The sequence below is a fragment of the Oncorhynchus mykiss genome, chromosome 6 (assembly GCF_013265735.2).
Source record: "Oncorhynchus mykiss isolate Arlee chromosome 6, USDA_OmykA_1.1, whole genome shotgun sequence".
In the NCBI taxonomy this organism is placed as follows: domain Eukaryota; kingdom Metazoa; phylum Chordata; class Actinopteri; order Salmoniformes; family Salmonidae; genus Oncorhynchus; species Oncorhynchus mykiss.
The window spans coordinates 83754386-83774567 of record NC_048570.1 but is presented as its reverse complement, the minus strand read 5'-3'; the positions used below and the strand labels follow the sequence as shown (position 1 = coordinate 83774567).

The 20182-nt window shown below is 44.2% G+C and overlaps 1 protein-coding gene across 3 annotated transcripts in view; it reads left to right on the top strand.

Annotated features, from left to right (window-relative positions):
- Nucleotides 1-18345, top strand: part of LOC118964944 (cell migration-inducing and hyaluronan-binding protein-like) — a 155778-nt gene extending 137433 nt beyond the window's left edge. For all 3 annotated transcript variants that reach the window (XM_036981212.1, XM_036981214.1, XM_036981215.1), the window contains 12 exons: nt 1037-1168; nt 1695-1730; nt 3409-3564; nt 4564-4744; nt 5385-5600; nt 5921-6132; nt 8266-8451; nt 8734-8938; nt 9335-9421; nt 9514-9671; nt 9826-9926; nt 16376-18345. In XM_036981212.1, the coding sequence (XP_036837107.1) occupies nt 1037-1168; nt 1695-1730; nt 3409-3564; nt 4564-4744; nt 5385-5600; nt 5921-6132; nt 8266-8451; nt 8734-8938; nt 9335-9421; nt 9514-9671; nt 9826-9926; nt 16376-16503 (1798 nt within the window). In that variant the 3' untranslated portion in view covers nt 16504-18345. The remainder of the gene's footprint in view (nt 1-1036; nt 1169-1694; nt 1731-3408; nt 3565-4563; nt 4745-5384; nt 5601-5920; nt 6133-8265; nt 8452-8733; nt 8939-9334; nt 9422-9513; nt 9672-9825; nt 9927-16375) is intronic.
- Nucleotides 18346-20182: the final 1837 nt, after the last annotated feature.

The window sequence follows — 20182 nt, the reverse complement described above, 5'->3', positions numbered from 1 at the left end:
GATGCAGAGAGACTGGGTGAGGGGGAGTAGTTTAGATTTTTTTTATTTAACCTTAATTTAACTAGGCAAATCAGTTAAGAACAAATTCTTATTTACAATGACAGCCTACCCTGGCCAAACCCTAACCCACACCACGCTGGGCCAATTGTGCGCTGCCCTGTGGGACTCCTAATCACGGCTGGTTGTGATACAGCCTTGAATCAAACCAGGGTCTGTAGTGACGCCTCTAGCACTGAGATGCAGTGCCTTAGACCACTGCGTCACTCGGGAGCTAGTTAGCAGACCTCTTTCAGATACATATGTCAAAGACTTTCAAATACATTGTTTGCCTATAACAATGCAATCAATTGAATCGTCCTAAAAGTCCAAGTGCACCTCAAGCAGAGTATTTGACCCCAGTCTGCAGACCCAGTCCCCCAGGCTTCATACAGCACGTTGTGGTTAACATCTGAACAGTGAATAATGCATAGCAGAGATGTCTGCATGAATGACCGAGATGTTTGAAATACTTCAAAACAAGTTTATTTGTTGATACACTGTGTGTTCTGTTTACCCCACATTACTAATCACATTATATGACTTTATTACGCTTCATTTTTTTGTTATAGTTTAGTTATTTGATTTAGTTCTGCATGAATTAGAGTGGCGACTGCCTGGGATTCTAAGCTGTTTAAAGGAACAATGGGTAGTTATGGGCAGGGCAGACCAGTGTAGCTGATTTTTCGCTCTCTCTCTTCTCTCTCTCTCTCTCTCTCGCTCTCAATCTCTCTCTCTCTCGCTCTCGCTCTCTTTCTCACTCTCTTTCTCTCTCTTTCTCACTCTCTTTCTCTCTCTCTCTCAATCTCTCTCTTCTCTCTTCTCTCTGCTCTCTGCTCTCTGCTCTCGCTCTCGCTCTCGCTCTCTCCCTCTCCCCCCCTCTCTCTCTCCCTCTCTCTCTCTCTCTCTCTCTCTCTCTCTCTCTCTCTCTCTCTCTCCCCCCCTCTCTCTCTCTCTCTCCCTCTCTCTCTCTCTCTCTCTTCTCTCTCTCTCTCTCTAGATATGGACCCCACCAGGATGCGGATCCCTTCAAGCCCCGTGTCCCAGCTCTCATCCACCATTTTGTGGCCTACAAGAACCAGGACCACGGAGCCTGGCTGAGGGGAGGAGATGTCTGGCTGGATGACTGCCAGTGAGTAGACGGAGGGAAGGAGCGAGCGGTAGAGGTGGGAGGGAGGGATTGAGTGATAGGTGGATTGTAACAAATACATATTTAGCTGTAACCTACCTTAACAAATATACACAATCACGCCTCTGAAAAATGGCTACATTTTGACTAGCTTGTATTTCTCTAACCTCCCTCTCAGTCCTATGGTGCTGCCACCCCAATTATCATGCTTACCTCTAGGCTTCTACTGCCAGGTCTAGCACTCAACACAGCAGTAACTGTCAGAAACATCCCCTAGCATTTACACTGAATCCTCTATTGTTTTTCTCACCTTCAGTCTGTTGCTGCTTTGCATCCTTGCCAACATTTCCAATGTCAACCCTTATCCTTGGAGTTTTAGACAAACAGTGTGTGAATAGCCACACACACACACATACACACACACACTGTTGACATGCGGAAACAGATAATGTCTGTGTAATATTCTCATTCTAATATTCCGTCTACTATGTGATTGGCTCCAACAACTGTTTCTCTCTCTCTCCCTCAGATTTGCTGATAATGGAATTGGCCTAACACTGGCTAGGTAAGACATTAATGTTAATAACATTGTGTGTGTGTGTGTGTATGTGTGTGTGTGTGTGTGCGTGTGCCTTCGTGCGGCGTGCATGTGTGGTTCATGTTTGTATTTACGGGTGACTGCAGAAGACCCCGTTGCAGTAATTGGAAAACACCTTATATGGTCGTCTGCTTATGATGCAGTGGGAAAGAAAGACTTTGAAAGAGTGTGAAAGTAATTTGGGAGTGTGAAAGTGGCATCTCTAGGTATATGGGCCTGGGCATGGTTTGTAGCTGGTTTCAGAAACCAGGTCACACTCTCAGAGAGAGACACAGTGGCACAGACTCACACTCTTTTACACTCTCTCTTGGCCACACAAACTCTCTGACAGTCACTCACATACTTACACACACACACACACACACACACACACACACACACACACACACACACACACACACACACACACACACACACACACGCACACACACATTTGTTTTACTGTCCTTGTGGAGACCAAACAATTGATTCCCATTCAAAATCCTATTTCGCTAACCCCTAACCCTTAACCTAACCTTAACCCTAAACTTAACCCTAATTCTAACCCTACCCCTAATTTTAACCCTAAACCTAACCCCTAAGCCTAAAACAGACATTTTCCTTGTGGGGCATTTTCCTTGTTTTAATTTAGTAAAACCAAAAACACACACAAAAGTGTTAACTTTGTCATCTATTTTAGATTTGGTTTTATGTTTAATCTTAAAATACCTTTTAGTCACATTTTAGTCAGTTCATCCTTCGTTAGTTTTAGTTATTATCAGTCGACTAAAACTCTGGACAGTTTTAGTTATTATCAGTCGACTAAAACTCTGGACAGTTTTAGTCACAGCCATTTTAGTCACATAATAGAAAAAATTATCTATTAAATAATGAATATTTAAGCTACTTCTAACTTCCATTATGTACTCATTCAGATAGCCTTGTCCAACTAGACCTACGATCCCCTCGTATACCTTAGCTGGCAACATTTATATTGTGACAGATTGTAACCAATGCCTGACATAATTAATCATATAGGATATAAAGCCTTGGCTAGATGTTCAATCATTTACGGCTCTGATTTTCTCCACATCATAACCGTCAAGGGGGGTAAATAAAAACCTTTTATTTAAAAAGGGGAGAATTTGACCTCTCCAAAGACGTCAGCACTGTAACTGTACTCCTAACATTCATGAAATAGCATCTGTTTTCCCCATAGGAAAACACCCCAAGAACGGTACCAGAGCGGCAACACAGATTCATGACTAACAATATAGACTGATGTGATCAGAGTAAAAATAGCCTACATGAAAGTAAGAGAGAGTAAGCATTATTGTTTCTAGTTGAGTTTGGTTACAAGTCCAGTGTCCTGGCTTCGCATCAGATTGACGAGGGACTGATGTGACCACTGGGAGCTGTGTGAGAGAGCCGGGCAGATCAGCTCAATCCGTCCACACAACTGAAGAATATTCTGCATGCTTCTGATTAGAAAACACAGATGAACAGGAGCTTGATATCAAATGAAATGTCCACTAGTCTCACGTGGAATTCTCGTCTCGTTACATTTTAGTCAACAAAAATGAAAAGGATTTTTCGATGAAATGAACACACACACACAAACTCTTTCTCTCTCTCACTTTCTCTCTGTCTTTCCCTATCTGTGTAGTGGTGGTACATTCCCTGATGACGATGGTTCTCGTCAGGAGGTGAAGAACAGTCTGTTTGTTGGGGAGAGTGAGAACAGGGGCATGCCCATTCCTGACAACCGTATCTGGGGTCCCGGGGGACCCGACCTCAATGGGAGGACCCTGCCTCGAGGAGTGTGAGTGTTGGCTCACGCACACACGCACACGCACACGCACACACACACACACACACACACACACACACACACACACACACACACACACACACACACACACACACACACACACACACACACCCTATTCTCTCCTCTTCTGTCTGTTAATTTCTTGTTCTCTTATCTCCCTTCCCCTCCTCCCCTCTTCTTGTCCTTCTCCTCCTCCTCCTCCTTGTCCTTCTCCTCCTCCTCCTTGTCCTTCTCCTTCTCCTTCTCCTTCTCCTTCTCCTTCTCCTTCTCCTTCTCCTTCTCCTTCTCCTTCTCCTTCTCCTTCTCCTCCTTCTCCCCCTTCTCCTCCTCCTTCTCCTTCTCCTTCTCCTTCTCCTTCTCCTTCTCCTTCTCCTTCTCCTTCTCCTTCTCCTTCTCCTTCTCCTTCTCCTTCTCCTCCTCTCCTTCTCCTTCTCCTTCTCCTTCTCCTTCTCCTTCTCTTCCTCTCCTTTCCTCGTATCGCCTCTCCTCATTCACATTTTACCCTGAAATGAACCCCTTCAACTGTTCCCTTTTCAGCGTGTTGCGTGCATGGCCAGACAGAAAGTATGATTAAAAGTATGATGTCTCAACTTGTGCATATCTGACATTCTTTTATTGTCTGGGTGAAAGAAACCCGTCATCCATCATCTGTCTCAGTTCTACATGATATGCTGTATGGAGAAAAAATTATCATTTGCAACCACATGTGAACTTTTGCATAGTGTTACAAAATGGTCCCAAGATGCAGTCGTTATCCAATATCCGATAGCACAGAGCCTTGTCTGTGTGCTGAAAGAGATGACGATGTCCCCTCCGGCACACTTGGGAACATCGCAAAGCACCCATGATCTTGTCTACGTCCCAAATAGCATCCCTACCTGGTGCCCTACTTTTGACCAGGGTCTGTCTGTCCGTCAAGTTCTCTCTCATTCTCTCTAACTCGTCTCCCTCCCACTGGTCTTTCTGACTCTCTGTATGTCTGTGCTGCAGTGACTTCCCTATCCGCGGCATGCAGATCTACGACGGGCCCATCAACGTGCAGAACTGCACCTTCAGAAAATACATTGCCCTGGACGGTCGACACACCAGCGCCTTCGGCTTCAGACTCAACAACTCCTGGCAGAGCTGCCCTAACAACAACGTCACCGACATCACCTTCGACGACGTGCCTGTGAGTGAGGGAGTGAGTGAGTGAGGGAGTGAGTGAGGGAGTGAGTGAGGGAGTGAGTGAGTGAGTGAGTGTGTGAGTGTGTGAGGGGGTAGGGTGTATCACGCTGATTAGCATTTACCTGTACACATGATGGGAGTTGGGGTGTATTGTGTGTGTGTGTGTGTGTGTTTGCCCTAAAGCGTAGCTGCAGATTTTGGGCATGAGCTGTCAAGATGGATTATGGGTAATGCAGTGCCATAAGCACGGTCTTACAGGGGAGACATGCTGCTCTTTCTCACCTCCATGACACTCCTTCCGCTCTCCCCCTCTCTTCTCTCCACCCCCTCACCCTTCTCCCCCTTCCTCCCCATCTCCTCTCCTTCCCCTCTCCCCCTCTCTTCTCTCCACCCCCTCACCCCTTCCTCCCCATCTCCTCTCCTTCCCCTCTCCATCTCCTCTCCTTCCCCTCTCCCCCTCTCTTCTCTCCACCCCCTCACCCCCTCTCCCCCTTCCTCCCCATCTCCTCTCTTTCCCCTCTCCCCCTCTCTTCTCTCCACCCCCTCACCCCTTCTTCCCCATCGCCTCTCCTTCCCCTCTCCCCCTCTCTTCTCTCCACCCCCTCACCCCTTCCTCCCCATCTACCCCCTGCTCTTCTTATCAGATAACGTCCCGGGTGTTTTTCGGTGAGCCCGGCCCATGGTTTAACAAGATGCAAATGGACGGTGACAAGACCACGATATTCCACGACGTGGACGGCTCGGTCAGTGAGTACCCTGGAGCCTTCCTGGTCAAAGAGGACAACTGGTTACTGAGACACCCTGACTGTATTGACGTGCCTGACTGGAGGGCTGCCATCTGTAGTGGGCATTATGCACAGGTTGGTATGCATAAGCCATGCAGGCTGAAGGAGGCATGCATGTACACACACACACCGTATCTTATACAAACACATACACACATGGGTACACAGTATGTACTCACACATTCTTTAAAATAAAGTGTGGGTTAAGTTTCCTCTCAAAGCTAACACACTAGGTTTTTGTGCAGTGTGACCTCGTTTCCCCCTCATTTCACTCACTTTCTAATGTCTTCCAGATTAGTGAACATGTTCCTAGTCACACACACTTGTGTGTTTGTGTGTGTACTTGTGTCTGTATGCGTTTGTGAATTAATGTGTGTGTGTGTGTGGTCCCTCAGATCTACATACAGACACGTAACCCTGCCAGTCTGAACATGCAGATGGTAAAGGATGAGTACCCTGACAGACCCCTGACACTAGAGGGCGCTCTGGGCAAGAAGAAGCACTACCAGCAGTTCCAGCCCGTGGTCACCCTGGGTAAGGGCTACACTGTACACTGGGACCAGGCTGCTCCTGCAGAGATCACTGTGTGGCTCATCAACTTCAACAGGTTGGTAGTGGACTCAGAGACACACACACACACACACACACACACAGAAACAGAGAGAGAGACTACACAGGTTGGTAGTGGACTCAGAGAGACACACACACACACACACACACACACACACACACACACACACACACACACACACACACACACACACACACACACACACACACACAGAAACAGAAACAGAGAGAGAGACTACGCAGGTTGGTAGTGGACTCAGAGAGATATAGACACACACCTGCAGACACACACACACACACACACACAGACAGACAGAGAGAGAGACTACACAGGTTGGTAGTGGAAGCAGAGAGACACACACAGACACACACACACACATGCACCCTTCACCACACACACTATTCACTTCCTTCTCCCAGCATTGTTTCAGCATCTGATCCAAAAAACTGTCCACATCATGGCACCACATCTTATGAGTCAACAATAACCCCAGTAACCCAAAGCCCCATCTCCTGACCATGTGGTCATATTAATAAAACCCATATCATCAAGTCACACCCTTGCCTTCCACGAACCCTATAACCCAAGGGACAGTGTGATACAGTAGTTTATGGTGGCTGTTTGTCTTAGCATATGACATCACCCCTGCCCAGCAAATATTCTTAATATCATTGGCAGTCATTTGAATAGCAGAGGCATTGTAGTCATTTCAAGCGTGCTAGCTACTCCCTGGCCTGAGATTACCCCGAAAGGACTCGGAGGGAGGAACATATACTGTATTGTGGGATATGGGCATTCCCATTGGTTACATGCTGCTCTGGCGCCATCTATTGTTTGTGGAATGGAACTTCAAGTTCAACCATAAACTCTGCATGACATTTCACATTTGAAATCAAATCAAATTTGATTTGTCACATGCACCAAATACAACAGGTGTTGTTACCTTACTGTAACCTTACAGTGAAATGCTTACAAGCCCTTAACCAACAATGTACTTATAAGAAAAACAAGTGTTAAGAAATATTTACTAAAATAAACTTTAGTAGAAAATAGAAAGATAACAAATCATTTAATTAAGAGCAACTATAACATAACAGTAGTGTGGCTATGTACAGGGGGGTACTGGTACAGAGTCAATGTGCGGGGGGGGGGGGGGGGGGGGGGGGCACAGGTTAGTCGAGGTAATTGAGGTAATATGTAGTAAAAGTATAGTGCAAATAGTCTGGTTAAGCATTTGATTAGCTGTTCAGGAGTCTTATGGCTTGGGGGTAGAAGCTGATAAGAATCCTTTTGGACCTAGACTTGATGCTCTGGTACCGCTTGCCGTGCGGTAGTAGAGAGAGCAGTCTATGACTGGGGTGGCTGGAGTCTTTGAGGGCCTTCCTCTGACATCGCCTGGTATAGATGTCCTGGATGGCAAGAAGCTTGTCCTCAGTGATGTACTGGGCCGTACGGACTATCATCTGTGGTGCCTTGAGCGTCATTTAGCAGACGCTCTTATCCAATACTTTTTTCGTACTGGTCCCCCTTGGGAATCGAACCCAGTTGCTGAAAATGCCATGCTCTACCAACTGAGCTACACAGAACTGCAGAGTCGTATTCACTAGTTTCTAGTTTCACTATCACCAAACGGAAGAAAGCTGACAAACAGAGAGAGACTAACCTGAACTTGTCCAATAAAGAACGGCAAAATGTTTTGCCACGGTGTGTTTACTAATTAATATGACCGGTGAGTGGGAGTAGTTGTTTAGCCCATCTCAGTGCTGGGCTGCCTCCTGTAACATGTCCTTTTTGATATTGTTGATTAACTGTGTGTCTGTCTGTGTGTCTGTCTGTGTGTCTGTCTGTGTGTGTCTGTCTGTGTGTCTGTCTGTGTGTGTCTGTCTGTGTGTCTGTCTGTGTGTCTGTCTGTGTGTCTGTCTGTATGTCTGTCTGTCTGTGTGTCTGTCTGTGTGTCTGTCTGTCTGTGTGTCTGTCTGTGTGTCTGTCTGTGTGTCTGTCTGTCTGTGTGTCTGTCTGTCTGTGTGTCTGTCTGTGTGTGTGTCTGTGTGTCTGTCTGTGTGTCTGTCTGTGTGTGTGTCTGTGTGTCTGTGTGTCTGTCTGTGTGTCTGTCTGTGTGTCTGTCTGTGTGTCTGTCTGTCTGTGTGTCTGTCTGTGTGTGTGTTCCAGGAACGACTGGATCAACGTAGGCTTATGCTACCCGCCAGGCACCACCTTCACGATCATCTCGGACATCCACAACCGGCTGACCAAGCAGACAAGGAAGACCGGTGTGTTCATGAGGACCACACAGAGAGACAAGATCAACCAGTCTCACCTGTCCCGAGGCTATTACTACTGGGAGGAAGATACCGGGTGAGGAGGGTGGGAGGCAGGGAGGGAGGGTGGAGAGAAGAGAGAGGGTAAAGAGGGAGGGAGAGACGGGAGAGAGAGGGTGAGGAGGGAGAGATCAGGGGGAGAGAGGAGAATGTGTAGTAGATGAGTACAGTAGGTAGTCTCCCCTGTCTCCCTACCAGCCTGCTGTTTCTCCCAGTGAATCCTTATTAACTCTTAGTCTCCTCTGTCTCCCTCTCAGCCTGCTGTTTCTCCCAGTGAATCCTTATTAACTCTTAGTCTCCTCCCCTGTCTTCCTCTCAGCCTGCTGTTCCTCCGAGTGAAGGCCCACAATGAGAAGGAGGACTTTGCCTTCTGTTCAGTGAAGGGTTGTGAGAGGGTTAAAATCACAGCCGTTATCCCTAAGGGCAGCGGCCCCAGTGACTGCATGACACAGGCCTACCCCCTGCACGCAGAGATGCCCATCGTAGATGTGCCCATGCCAAGGAAACTGCCCAGCGCCAAGCTGGTGAGGACAGCGCTCAGTTTGTTGGTCACAAGTGGCACTGTGCATCGTTTTCTAAAATATTTAATCAAACACTTATTTAAACTGTTTATTACTGATTCATAGTATTCATAGTACTAGTACATAGTATTCTAATAACACTAGTTCCTATTATTCATAGTATATTCACTGTGTTTGAAACCCTTTACAACCTCTCTATATAGTGTTACAGATACAGTCATTCAAAGAAAGAGAAGAAAGAGTCTTGGCATCTCATCAATAAATCTCTGCAGCAGTGTTGTGGACAGGATTGACATTTCTATACCAGTATCGGTCACTTCAGATCTCTCTCTCTCTCTCTCTCTCTCTTTCCTCTCATCTCTCTCTCTCTCTCTCTCTCTCTCTCTCTCTCCTCTACAGCGCACCACAGACCACTTCCTGGAGGTCAAGCTGGAGTCCTACAACACACGCTTCTTCCACATCAAGGAGGACTTTGCCTACACAGAGGTGTGTTTGTGTGTGTGTTTGCTTTCTCTGTGTGTAAAAAGTTATTCAATAATGTCATGATTGGTTGATTGGATGTTGTGGTTGCCGGGCAGGTTAACGGCAGGAAGTTGTACCAGCCAGATGATGGGGTGCAGCTGACGGTGATGGACGGCCATGACGGGACACTGGTGGAGAGCAAAGGCTTCAGAAACTCCATACTGCAGGGTGTACCTGCCCAGATAGAGAGCTATGTTAACAACCTGACAGACCAGTAAGAACACACACATACTAACTTTTCATGTTAGAATGGGAAGACACTGAGTTGAACAAAGTTAACTCTCTCTTCTCCCTGCCTCCTCTTCTCCATCCCTCATCTCTCTTTCACTTCTGTCTCTTTCTCCCTCACTCTCTCTTTCTCTCTCTAGCTCTATCGTCATAATAACGTCTAAGGGTCGCCTGGTAACCCGAGGCCCCTGGACCAGAATACTGGAACTCCTCGGGGCTGACAAGACCCTCAAGTTAAGAGGTAACTAACTAACTACTGTAGCTCCTTAGAGGTGACCAAACCCTCATGTTGAGAGGTAACTAACTAACTAACTACTGTAGCTCCTTAGAGGTGACCAAACCCTCATGTTGAGAGGTAACTAACTAACTAACTACTGTAGCTCCTTAGAGGTGACCAAACCCTCATGTTGAGCGGTAACTAACTAACTACTGTAGCTCCTTAGTGCTGATCAAACCCTCATGTTGAGAGGTAACTAACTAACTACTGTAGCTCCTTAGTGCTGACCAAACCCTCATGTTGAGAGGTAACTAACTAACTACTGTAGCTCCTTAGAGGTGACCAAACCCTCATGTTGAGAGGGAACTAACTAACTAACTACTGTAGCTCCTTAGAGGTGACCAAACCCTCATGTTGAGAGGTAACTAACTAACTAACTACTGTAGCTCCTTAGTGCTGACCAAACCCTCATGTTGAGAGGTAACTAACTAACTAACTACTGTAGCACCTTAGAGGTGACCAAACCCTCATGTTGAGAGGTAACTAACTACTGTAGCTCCTTAGAGGTGACCAAACCCTCATGTTGAGAGGTAACTAACTAACTACTGTAGCACCTTAGAGGTAACCAAACCCTCATGTTGAGAGGTAACTAACTACTGTAGCTCCTTAGAGGTGACCAAACCCTCATGTTGAGAGGTAACTAACTAACTACTGTAGCACCTTAGAGGTGACCAAACCCTCATGTTGAGAGGTCACTAACTAACTAACTACTGTAGCTCCTTAGAGGTGACCAAACCCTCATGTTGAGAGGTAACTAACTAACTACTGTAGCTCCTTAGTGCTGACCAAACCCTCATGTTGAGAGGTAACTAACTAACTACTGTAGCTCCTTAGAGGTGACCAAACCCTCATGTTGAGAGGTAACTAACTAACTACTGTAGCTCCTTAGTGCTGACCAAACCCTCATGTTGAGAGGTAACTAACTAACTACTGTAGCTCCTTAGAGGTGACCAAACCCTCATGTTGAGAGGTAACTAACTAACTAACTACTGTAGCTCCTTAGAGGTGACCAAACCCTCATGTTGAGAGGTAACTAACTAACTAACTACTGTAGCTCCTTAGTGCTGACCAAACCCTCATGTTGAGAGGTAACTAACTAACTAACTAACTACTGTAGCACCTTAGAGGTGACCAAACCCTCATGTTGAGAGGTAACTAACTACTGTAGCTCCTTAGAGGTGACCAAACCCTCATGTTGAGAGGTAACTAACTAACTACTGTAGCTCCTTAGAGGTGACCAAACCCTCATGTTGAGAGGTAACTAACTAACTAACTACTGTAGCTCCTTAGAGGTGACCAAACCCTCATGTTGAGGAGTAACTAACTAACTAACTACTGTAGCTCCTTAGAGGTGACCAAACCCTCATGTTGAGAGGTAACTAATTAACTACTGTAGCTCCTTAGAGGTGACCAAACCCTCATGTTGAGAGGTAACTAACTAACTACTGTAGCTCCTTAGAGGTGACCAAACCCTCATGTTGAGAGGTAACTAACTAACCACTGTAGCTCCTTAGAGGTGACAAAACCCTCATGTTGAGAGGTAACTAACTACTGTAGCTCCTTAGAGGTGACCAAACCCTCATGTTGAGAGGTAACTAACTAACTAACTACTGTAGCTCCTTAGAGGTGACCAAACCCTCATGTTGAGAGGTAACTAACTAACTACTGTAGCTCCTTAGAGGTGACCAAACCCTCATGTTGAGAGGTAACTAACTACTGTAGCTCCTTAGAGGTGACCAAACCCTCATGTTGAGAGGTAACTAACTAACTACTGTAGCTCCTTAGAGGTGACCAAACCCTCATGTTGAGAGGTAACTAACTAACTAACTACTGTAGCTCCTTAGAGGTGACCAAACCCTCATGTTGAGAGGTAACTAACTAACTAACTACTGTAGCTCCTTAGTGCTGACCAAACCCTCATGTTGAGAGGTAACTAACTAACTAATGTAGCTCCTTAGAGGTGACCAAACCCTCATGTTGAGGAGTAACTAACTAACTAACTACTGTAGCTCCTTAGAGGTGACCAAACCCTCATGTTGGAAGGTAACTAACTAACCACTGTAGCTCCTTAGAGGTGACAAAACCCTCATGTTGAGAGGTAAGTAACTAACTACTGTAGCTCCTTAGAGGTGACCAAACCCTCATGTTGAGAGGTAACTAACTAACTAACTACTGTAGCGCCTTAGTGCTGACCAAACCCTCATGTTGAGAGGTAACTAACTAACTACTGTAGCTCCTTAGACCTGACCAAACCCTCATGTTGAGAGGTAACTAACTAACTACTGTAGCTCCTTAGAGGTGACCAAACCCTCATGTTGAGAGGTAACTAACTAACTACTGTAGCTCCTTAGAGGTGACCAAACCCTCATGTTGAGAGGTAACTAACTAACTATTGTAGCTCCTTAGAGGTGACCAAACCCTCATGTTGAGAGGTAACTAACTAACTAACTAACTAGAGGTGACCAAACCCTCATTTGAGATGTAACTAACTAACTACTGTAGCTCCTTAGAGGTGACCAAACCCTCAAGTTGAGAGGTAACTAACTAACTAACTACTGTAGCTCCTTAGAGGTGACCAAACTCTCATGTTGAGAGGTAACTAACTAACTAACTACTGTAGCTCCTTAGAGGTGACCAAACCCTCATGTTGAGAGGTAGTTAACTACTGTAGCTCCTTAGAGGTGACCAAACCCTCATGTTGAGAGGTAACTAACTAACTACTGTAGCTCCTTAGAGGTGACCAAACCCTCATGTTGAGAGGTAACTAACTAACTAACTACTGTAGCTCCTTAGAGGTGACCAAACCCTCATGTTGAGGAGTAACTAACTAACTAACTACTGTAGCTCCTTAGAGGTGACCAAACCCTCATGTTGAGAGGTAACTAATTAACTACTGTAGCTCCTTAGAGGTGACCAAACCCTCATGTTGAGAGGTAACTAACTAACTACTGTAGCTCCTTAGAGGTGACCAAACCCTCATGTTGAGAGGTAACTAACTAACCACTGTAGCTCCTTAGAGGTGACAAAACCCTCATGTTGAGAGGTAACTAACTACTGTAGCTCCTTAGAGGTGACCAAACCCTCATGTTGAGAGGTAACTAACTAACTAACTACTGTAGCTCCTTAGAGGTGACCAAACCCTCATGTTGAGAGGTAACTAACTAACTACTGTAGCTCCTTAGAGGTGACCAAACCCTCATGTTGAGAGGTAACTAACTACTGTAGCTCCTTAGAGGTGACCAAACCCTCATGTTGAGAGGTAACTAACTAACTACTGTAGCTCCTTAGAGGTGACCAAACCCTCATGTTGAGAGGTAACTAACTAACTAACTACTGTAGCTCCTTAGAGGTGACCAAACCCTCATGTTGAGAGGTAACTAACTAACTAACTACTGTAGCTCCTTAGTGCTGACCAAACCCTCATGTTGAGAGGTAACTAACTAACTAATGTAGCTCCTTAGAGGTGACCAAACCCTCATGTTGAGGAGTAACTAACTAACTAACTACTGTAGCTCCTTAGAGGTGACCAAACCCTCATGTTGGAAGGTAACTAACTAACCACTGTAGCTCCTTAGAGGTGACAAAACCCTCATGTTGAGAGGTAAGTAACTAACTACTGTAGCTCCTTAGAGGTGACCAAACCCTCATGTTGAGAGGTAACTAACTAACTAACTACTGTAGCGCCTTAGTGCTGACCAAACCCTCATGTTGAGAGGTAACTAACTAACTACTGTAGCTCCTTAGACCTGACCAAACCCTCATGTTGAGAGGTAACTAACTAACTACTGTAGCTCCTTAGAGGTGACCAAACCCTCATGTTGAGAGGTAACTAACTAACTACTGTAGCTCCTTAGAGGTGACCAAACCCTCATGTTGAGAGGTAACTAACTAACTATTGTAGCTCCTTAGAGGTGACCAAACCCTCATGTTGAGAGGTAACTAACTAACTAACTAACTAGAGGTGACCAAACCCTCATTTGAGATGTAACTAACTAACTACTGTAGCTCCTTAGAGGTGACCAAACCCTCAAGTTGAGAGGTAACTAACTAACTAACTACTGTAGCTCCTTAGAGGTGACCAAACTCTCATGTTGAGAGGTAACTAACTAACTAACTACTGTAGCTCCTTAGAGGTGACCAAACTCTCATGTTGAGAGGTAACTAACTAACTAACTACTGTAGCTCCTTAGAGGTGACCAAACCCTCATGTTGAGGAGTAACTAACTAACTAACTACTGTAGCTCCTTAGAGGTGACCAAACCCTCATGTTGAGAGGTAACTAACTAACTACTGTAGCTCCTTAGAGGTGACCAAACCCTCATGTTGAGGATTAACAGGTCTGGCCTGGCTCAACAATGCTGACCAAACCCTCATGTTGAGAGGTAACTAACTAACTACTGTAGCTCCTTAGAGGTGACCAAACCCTCATGTTGAGAGGTAACTAACTAACTAACTACTGTAGCTCCTTAGAGGTGACCAAACCCTCATGTTGAGAGGTAACTAACTAACTACTGTAGCTCCTTAGAGGTGACCAAACCCTCATGTTGAGAGGTAACTAACTAACTAACTACTGTAGCTCCTTAGTGCTGACCAAACCCTCATGTTCAGAGGTAACTAACTAACTACTGTAGCTCCTTAGAGGTGACCAAACCCTCATGTTGAGAGGTAACTAACTAACTAACCAACTAACTACTGTAGCTCCTTAGAGGTGACCAAACCCTCATGTTGAGATGTAACTAACTAACTACTGTAGCTCCTTAGAGGTGACCAAACCCTCAAGTTGAGAGGTAACTAACTAACTAACTACTGTAGCTCCTTAGAGGTGACCAAACCCTCATGTTGAGGAGTAACTAACTAACTAACTACTGTAGCTCCTTAGAGGTGACCAAACTCTCATGTTGAGAGGTAACTAACTAACTAACTACTGTAGCTCCTTAGAGGTGACCAAACCCTCATGTTGAGGAGTAACTAACTAACTAACTACTGTAGCTCCTTAGATGTGACCAAACCCTCATGTTGAGAGGTAACTAACTAACTACTGTAGCTCCTTAGAGGTGACCAAACCCTCATGTTGAGAGGTAACTAACTAACTACTGTAGCTCCTTAGAGGTGACCAAACCCTCATGTTGAGAGGTAACTAACTAACTACTGTAGCTCCTTAGAGGTGACCAAACCCTCATGTTGAGGAGTAACTAACTACTGTAGCTCCTTAGAGCTGACCAAACCCTCATGTTGAGGAGTAACAGGTCTGGCCTGGCTCAACAATGATTTATTTATTGGAATTAAAAGTCTCTATCTGAAAAAAAGGATTCTGAGATGATTCGTTTTATAGTTCCCGAACCCTCATTGGTTTGAGTTTTGTGAGCAATTTTGAACTTGCTTTTTAACTTAACAATGTGAATCAGGGTGTTTAGGAGAGGGCTGTGTTAATAACTCAGTTTTGAGAAAAATGCAGATAGAACCATTATAATCCCAAATTCTCGATTTCTAGGAATAGTTCCTATCGGAGATTTCAACCAACACACAGTAGAGGGTGCTATTGGTATACTGTTGTGATTCAGAAACGAATGTTTTGTAAACCGTGTTGAATGTTAAACTGGTGCTGTTTGCTTATCAAATACAGTCAGCCAACTTTTATTAAAGGTGTACTCATTGATTCAAAATGATCTGGCTTGTAATGATGGTCAGTGTTTAGTGTTCAGGGCTGACAGTGTTTCACATACAATCTCTCATAAATGCTGATTCATAGTAAGTAGCCTATGTAATAAAGTATGGTCTTCCTGATTCATAATGATGACTCAGCTATTTCTCTGTCTCTCTCTCTCTCTCTCTGTGTGTGTGTGTGTGTGTGTGTGTGTGTGTGTGTGTGTGCATGCCAGAGCAGCAGGGTCCTTCCTCTCCTCCCTCCATACTTAACCCCTCTCCCCTTCAAGTCACTTGACACAACCCACGTTTTGGAATTCAGAAATCCTTCTCCAAATTCTGATTCTAATTTTAGATCACACAGTACATTGTACTAAATAGATTGTACACCCCTAGACATCCCGGAGCAGGCTGCGGGACACGTTTTTCTCACTGTGGGGTGTAATTCCAGAGACGACAAATGGTCTATTTGTGTAGAAATCATTCCTGGATGGGGTGAGACGCCTCAGTGGTATGCACAGTGTTGGAGAATGGAGGAGGAGGACTGCCAGCTAGCTCGCTATGTCTTTCTTTCTCCCTCCTCTTTCCCCTGTTTCTTCCCCCTCTCCCTTTTCCCGCTCTGTCCTTCTAGGAATGTTTTGGGGGGGATTTTTGTGTTATTTGTTGTTGTTTGTTTCTTGTATTTATTGTGGAGAGAGAAATAGTTGTGTATACTCAGAATGTGAGCAGCTGACATTGAGCCAGCCTTTCTTGATTTCTCTGTGTTTCAGACAAGCTAACGTTTGTAGGCTTCAAGGGCACTTTTCGACCTGACTGGGTCCGTATGGAGGTGAATGAGGAGAGAGCTAAGATCCATCAAGTCCTCCCTATCCCTGTGGTCAAGAAGATTAAGCTATGAAGGAGAGAGGAGAGGAGGAACCAGGTGTAGTGGGGGGCACACACGAGACTACACCTCCCACACAACACACACACACTGCCCCTAGGGCTGGAGTAGGTGAAAGTTGTTCCTATAACTACTGGTCCAAGATCAGATGTTTTTCACCACTAAAGATTAATTAAGGTAATCTGATCCTAGATCTGTGGTTAGGGACGGTTTCAGCCCGGTGCTACAGAGTGTGGGCCGGCCAATCAAACGCATGCGTTTTTCTGTCACCTATCAACTTTCCCGCCATGCAGGTCTCTGTTTATGTGACAATGTTGACTATGTGAGTGATTCGACTGTATTGTTTGTTTGACTATACTTGACTTTTAAAACGCGAGAAGAGAGAAAAAATTACCAACAAATATTCCTTGTTTTTCATTCTACTCAGATTTCCTAAATGTTTGCACCTGTGTTTTCCAGTGGGAAGTTAACGTTGCTTAACACAATAGAACAAAAATGTAGACCAATAAAGTAGAAGTGAGAGAGAGATTATGTGACTTTTAAAGTAGAACCAAAAGGTAAATTACAGGTTAAAGGCCCAGTGTGGTCAAAAACGTGATTTTACAGTATTTTATATATATTTCCACACTGAGGTTGGAATAATACTGTGAAATGATGATAATGCGCTATTAGTGTGAGAGCTGTTTGAAAAGACCACCTGAAATTTCAACCTGTTTTTGGTGGGATGGAGTTTTGGCCTGCCTGGTGACATCACCATTAGTTAATAGACCAATAACGAAGAGAGTTACAAACCTCTCTACCAATTACAGCTAGACCACCCCCAGCCAGTCCCAGCTAAATCCTTGCTTCAGAAATTGCTCTTTGTTAAGAAGCTATTTGTATTACTTTTTGACCATTTTAAATCAAAACAATCACTTAATTGTTACCCAGAAATGATTTGATATTGAGATAAAAACAGGTGCATTGGAGCTTTTTAAGATGAACATAAAAAACTTTTAGGTACATTAAGAGATATATTTACCCTTCTACTGGATATAAAACAGGTGCAGACATTTAGTCCATCTGTCCGGAAGATTCCATTCCAGAGAAGCTGTTTCCCTGTGTTTTATGTGAGGGCTCTAGATCGCTTACTTGATATTGTGTAATGTTTGGTTTCTAATAACTGTTCATATCAACGTTTGTGGTCCATCGGTCTGTTTTATTAAACATACCAGTATGTAAAGAAACCCCAAAATGATCTTGAATATATCCAAGGACATTTTTTGGTCACTTCTAAAGTGCTATCTGGTCTTAGACAATAATCCCAAATCAAAACTTTAAATGTTATTTAAGCAATTTATATATTGATTATAAATTGGCGATTTTTCTTCAAATCTGGCAAGAATCAGATAAACGTTTCCCTTTGCCCGAAATAGCTGGTCTTTTTTCGGACGTGATAGTTGTTAGTGTTTTGTATGTTTAAATGTGTTTTTAAAATTCCACAGATTGATAACAGAGATATATTTTATACTTATTTATTGTACAGACATAATTGAACAAAATCTACAAGGGACATATTTTGAGTTGTATTGTATTCGTGTCCTGAATTGTATGTAAGAATAATAATACTATAACATTTAAAACAATCCTACTAAACACTGCTATGGCATAATATCATCCTAGTTACCGCGCTGTTTTGTTTTAACCCTACACTAAATGGATGTGATGTATTATACATGACTTGGGCTTGTAAAGTAATTCAATCTCATGACTTAAAATCTTTGAATGACTTTTGTACATAAATAAATGAATAAGTGAATTTATAAGCCTGTGTGTGTGAACCCCAATAAAGACTTTCTGCACAGAAACACCAGTTAACATTGCAGTAATACATTTCTCATGCTCTACTACCTGTTATCCAATTATTGTTTGAACCAAGAAACACATCAGTTCCACATTTCAACCATTAGCCTACACATTTGAACAGACACTTTGGTTTGGGGTTGTCCCAAATGGCACCCTATTCCCAATGAGCCCTGGTCAAAAGTAGCGCACTAGGTAACAGGGTGCTATTTGGGATGCTATCCTAGCAGCATTATTGGAGAAGTTAATGGGGTCTGCAGGTTGAAATTACTATCAGCAAGGGGCAATGGTTGGCTCCAGCCCCGTTGGTTCTCATGTGCTGGTTCCTTTGTGTGTGTGTGAGCACAGCGTAAAGGGTGTGGCTCCCAGGCCCATTATAAATCATTGTGGAATGCTAAGCTATGCTCACATGCTGAGAGAGAGAGAGAGCGCTAGAGAGGACTAGTTAAGTGGAGGCCTCCAGCTCTGGACCTCAGTAACCCTCTAAAACTGTAAAACACAAGGCTGGGGCTCTGTTGGCTTACATAAAGGAAACAACCAGACGCTCTATTCAATCCGTTGCGCTGAAGATCTGCTTTATAGTGCGATTGACAATTATAAGGCCATTTTCCCGCGGTGGCGGAGACTGCATTAAAGGTAAATGCTGCTTATGTCCACTCAATGGGAACCAACCTTTACATTTTAACGTGGATCTTCTTTAACAAGCTATATTCCATGATAGGGTCTGAATCCAGCCCAAGTATTATATCAGAACAATACAAACAGAAAGTATCTTGGTTATAGCAGGTTAATGCTGAACTGATTGAATCCAGCCCAAGTATTATATCAGAACAATACAAACAGAACGTGTCTTGGTTATAGCAGGTTAATGCTGAACTGATTGAATCCAGCCCAAGTATTATATCAGAACAATACAAACAGAACGTGTCTTGGTTATAGCAGGTTAATGCTGAACTGATTGAATCCAGCCCAAGTATTATATCAGAACAATACAAACAGAACGTGTCTTGGTTATAGCAGGTTAATGCTGAACTGATTGAATCCAGCCCAAGTATTATATCAGAACAATACAAACAGAACGTGTCTTGGTTATAGCAGGTTAATGCTGAACTGATTGAATCCAGCCCAAGTATTATATCAGAACAATACAAACAGAACGTGTCTTGGTTATAGCAGGTTAATGCTGAACTGATTGAATCCAGCCCAAGTATTATATCAGAACAATACAAACAGAAAGTGTCTTGGTTATAGCAGGTTAATGCTGAACTGATTGAATCCAGCCCAAGTATTATATCAGAACAATACAAACAGAACGTGTCTTGGTTATAGCAGGTTAATGCTGAACTGATTGAATCTAGGCTTAACACCATTATTTCCAGTCCACCTGCGTTTAGACATGCCAGACGGGATATACAGAACATGACAATACAAATCCCAACACAGTTGAAGTCTGTAGGGACAGGCAGATAGTCATGTAGAGTCCACCACGTTATGGGGCTGAGTCTGTAGGGACAGGCAGATAGTCATGTAGAGTCCACCACGTTATGGCGCTATCTGCCTGTCCCTACAGACTGATATCCCAATAACACAGTGGACTCAACTTGAGTCTGTAGGGACAGGCAGAATCATGTTGAGTCCACCACGTTATGGGGCTATGAGTCTGTAGGGACAGGCAGATAGCCCCATAACGCAGTGGACTCAACATTTGTTGCTACTTCCAAGACTAATTTGTTCACCCCCCCCTTCAGGGATGTGTCAGACAGCCACGCCAGAATAAGAAGTGTGAGAAATGGAAAGATGGGGAGGAAAATAGGTAAATAGTAAAAGAGAATGAGCAGAGGGAATGTCTCCG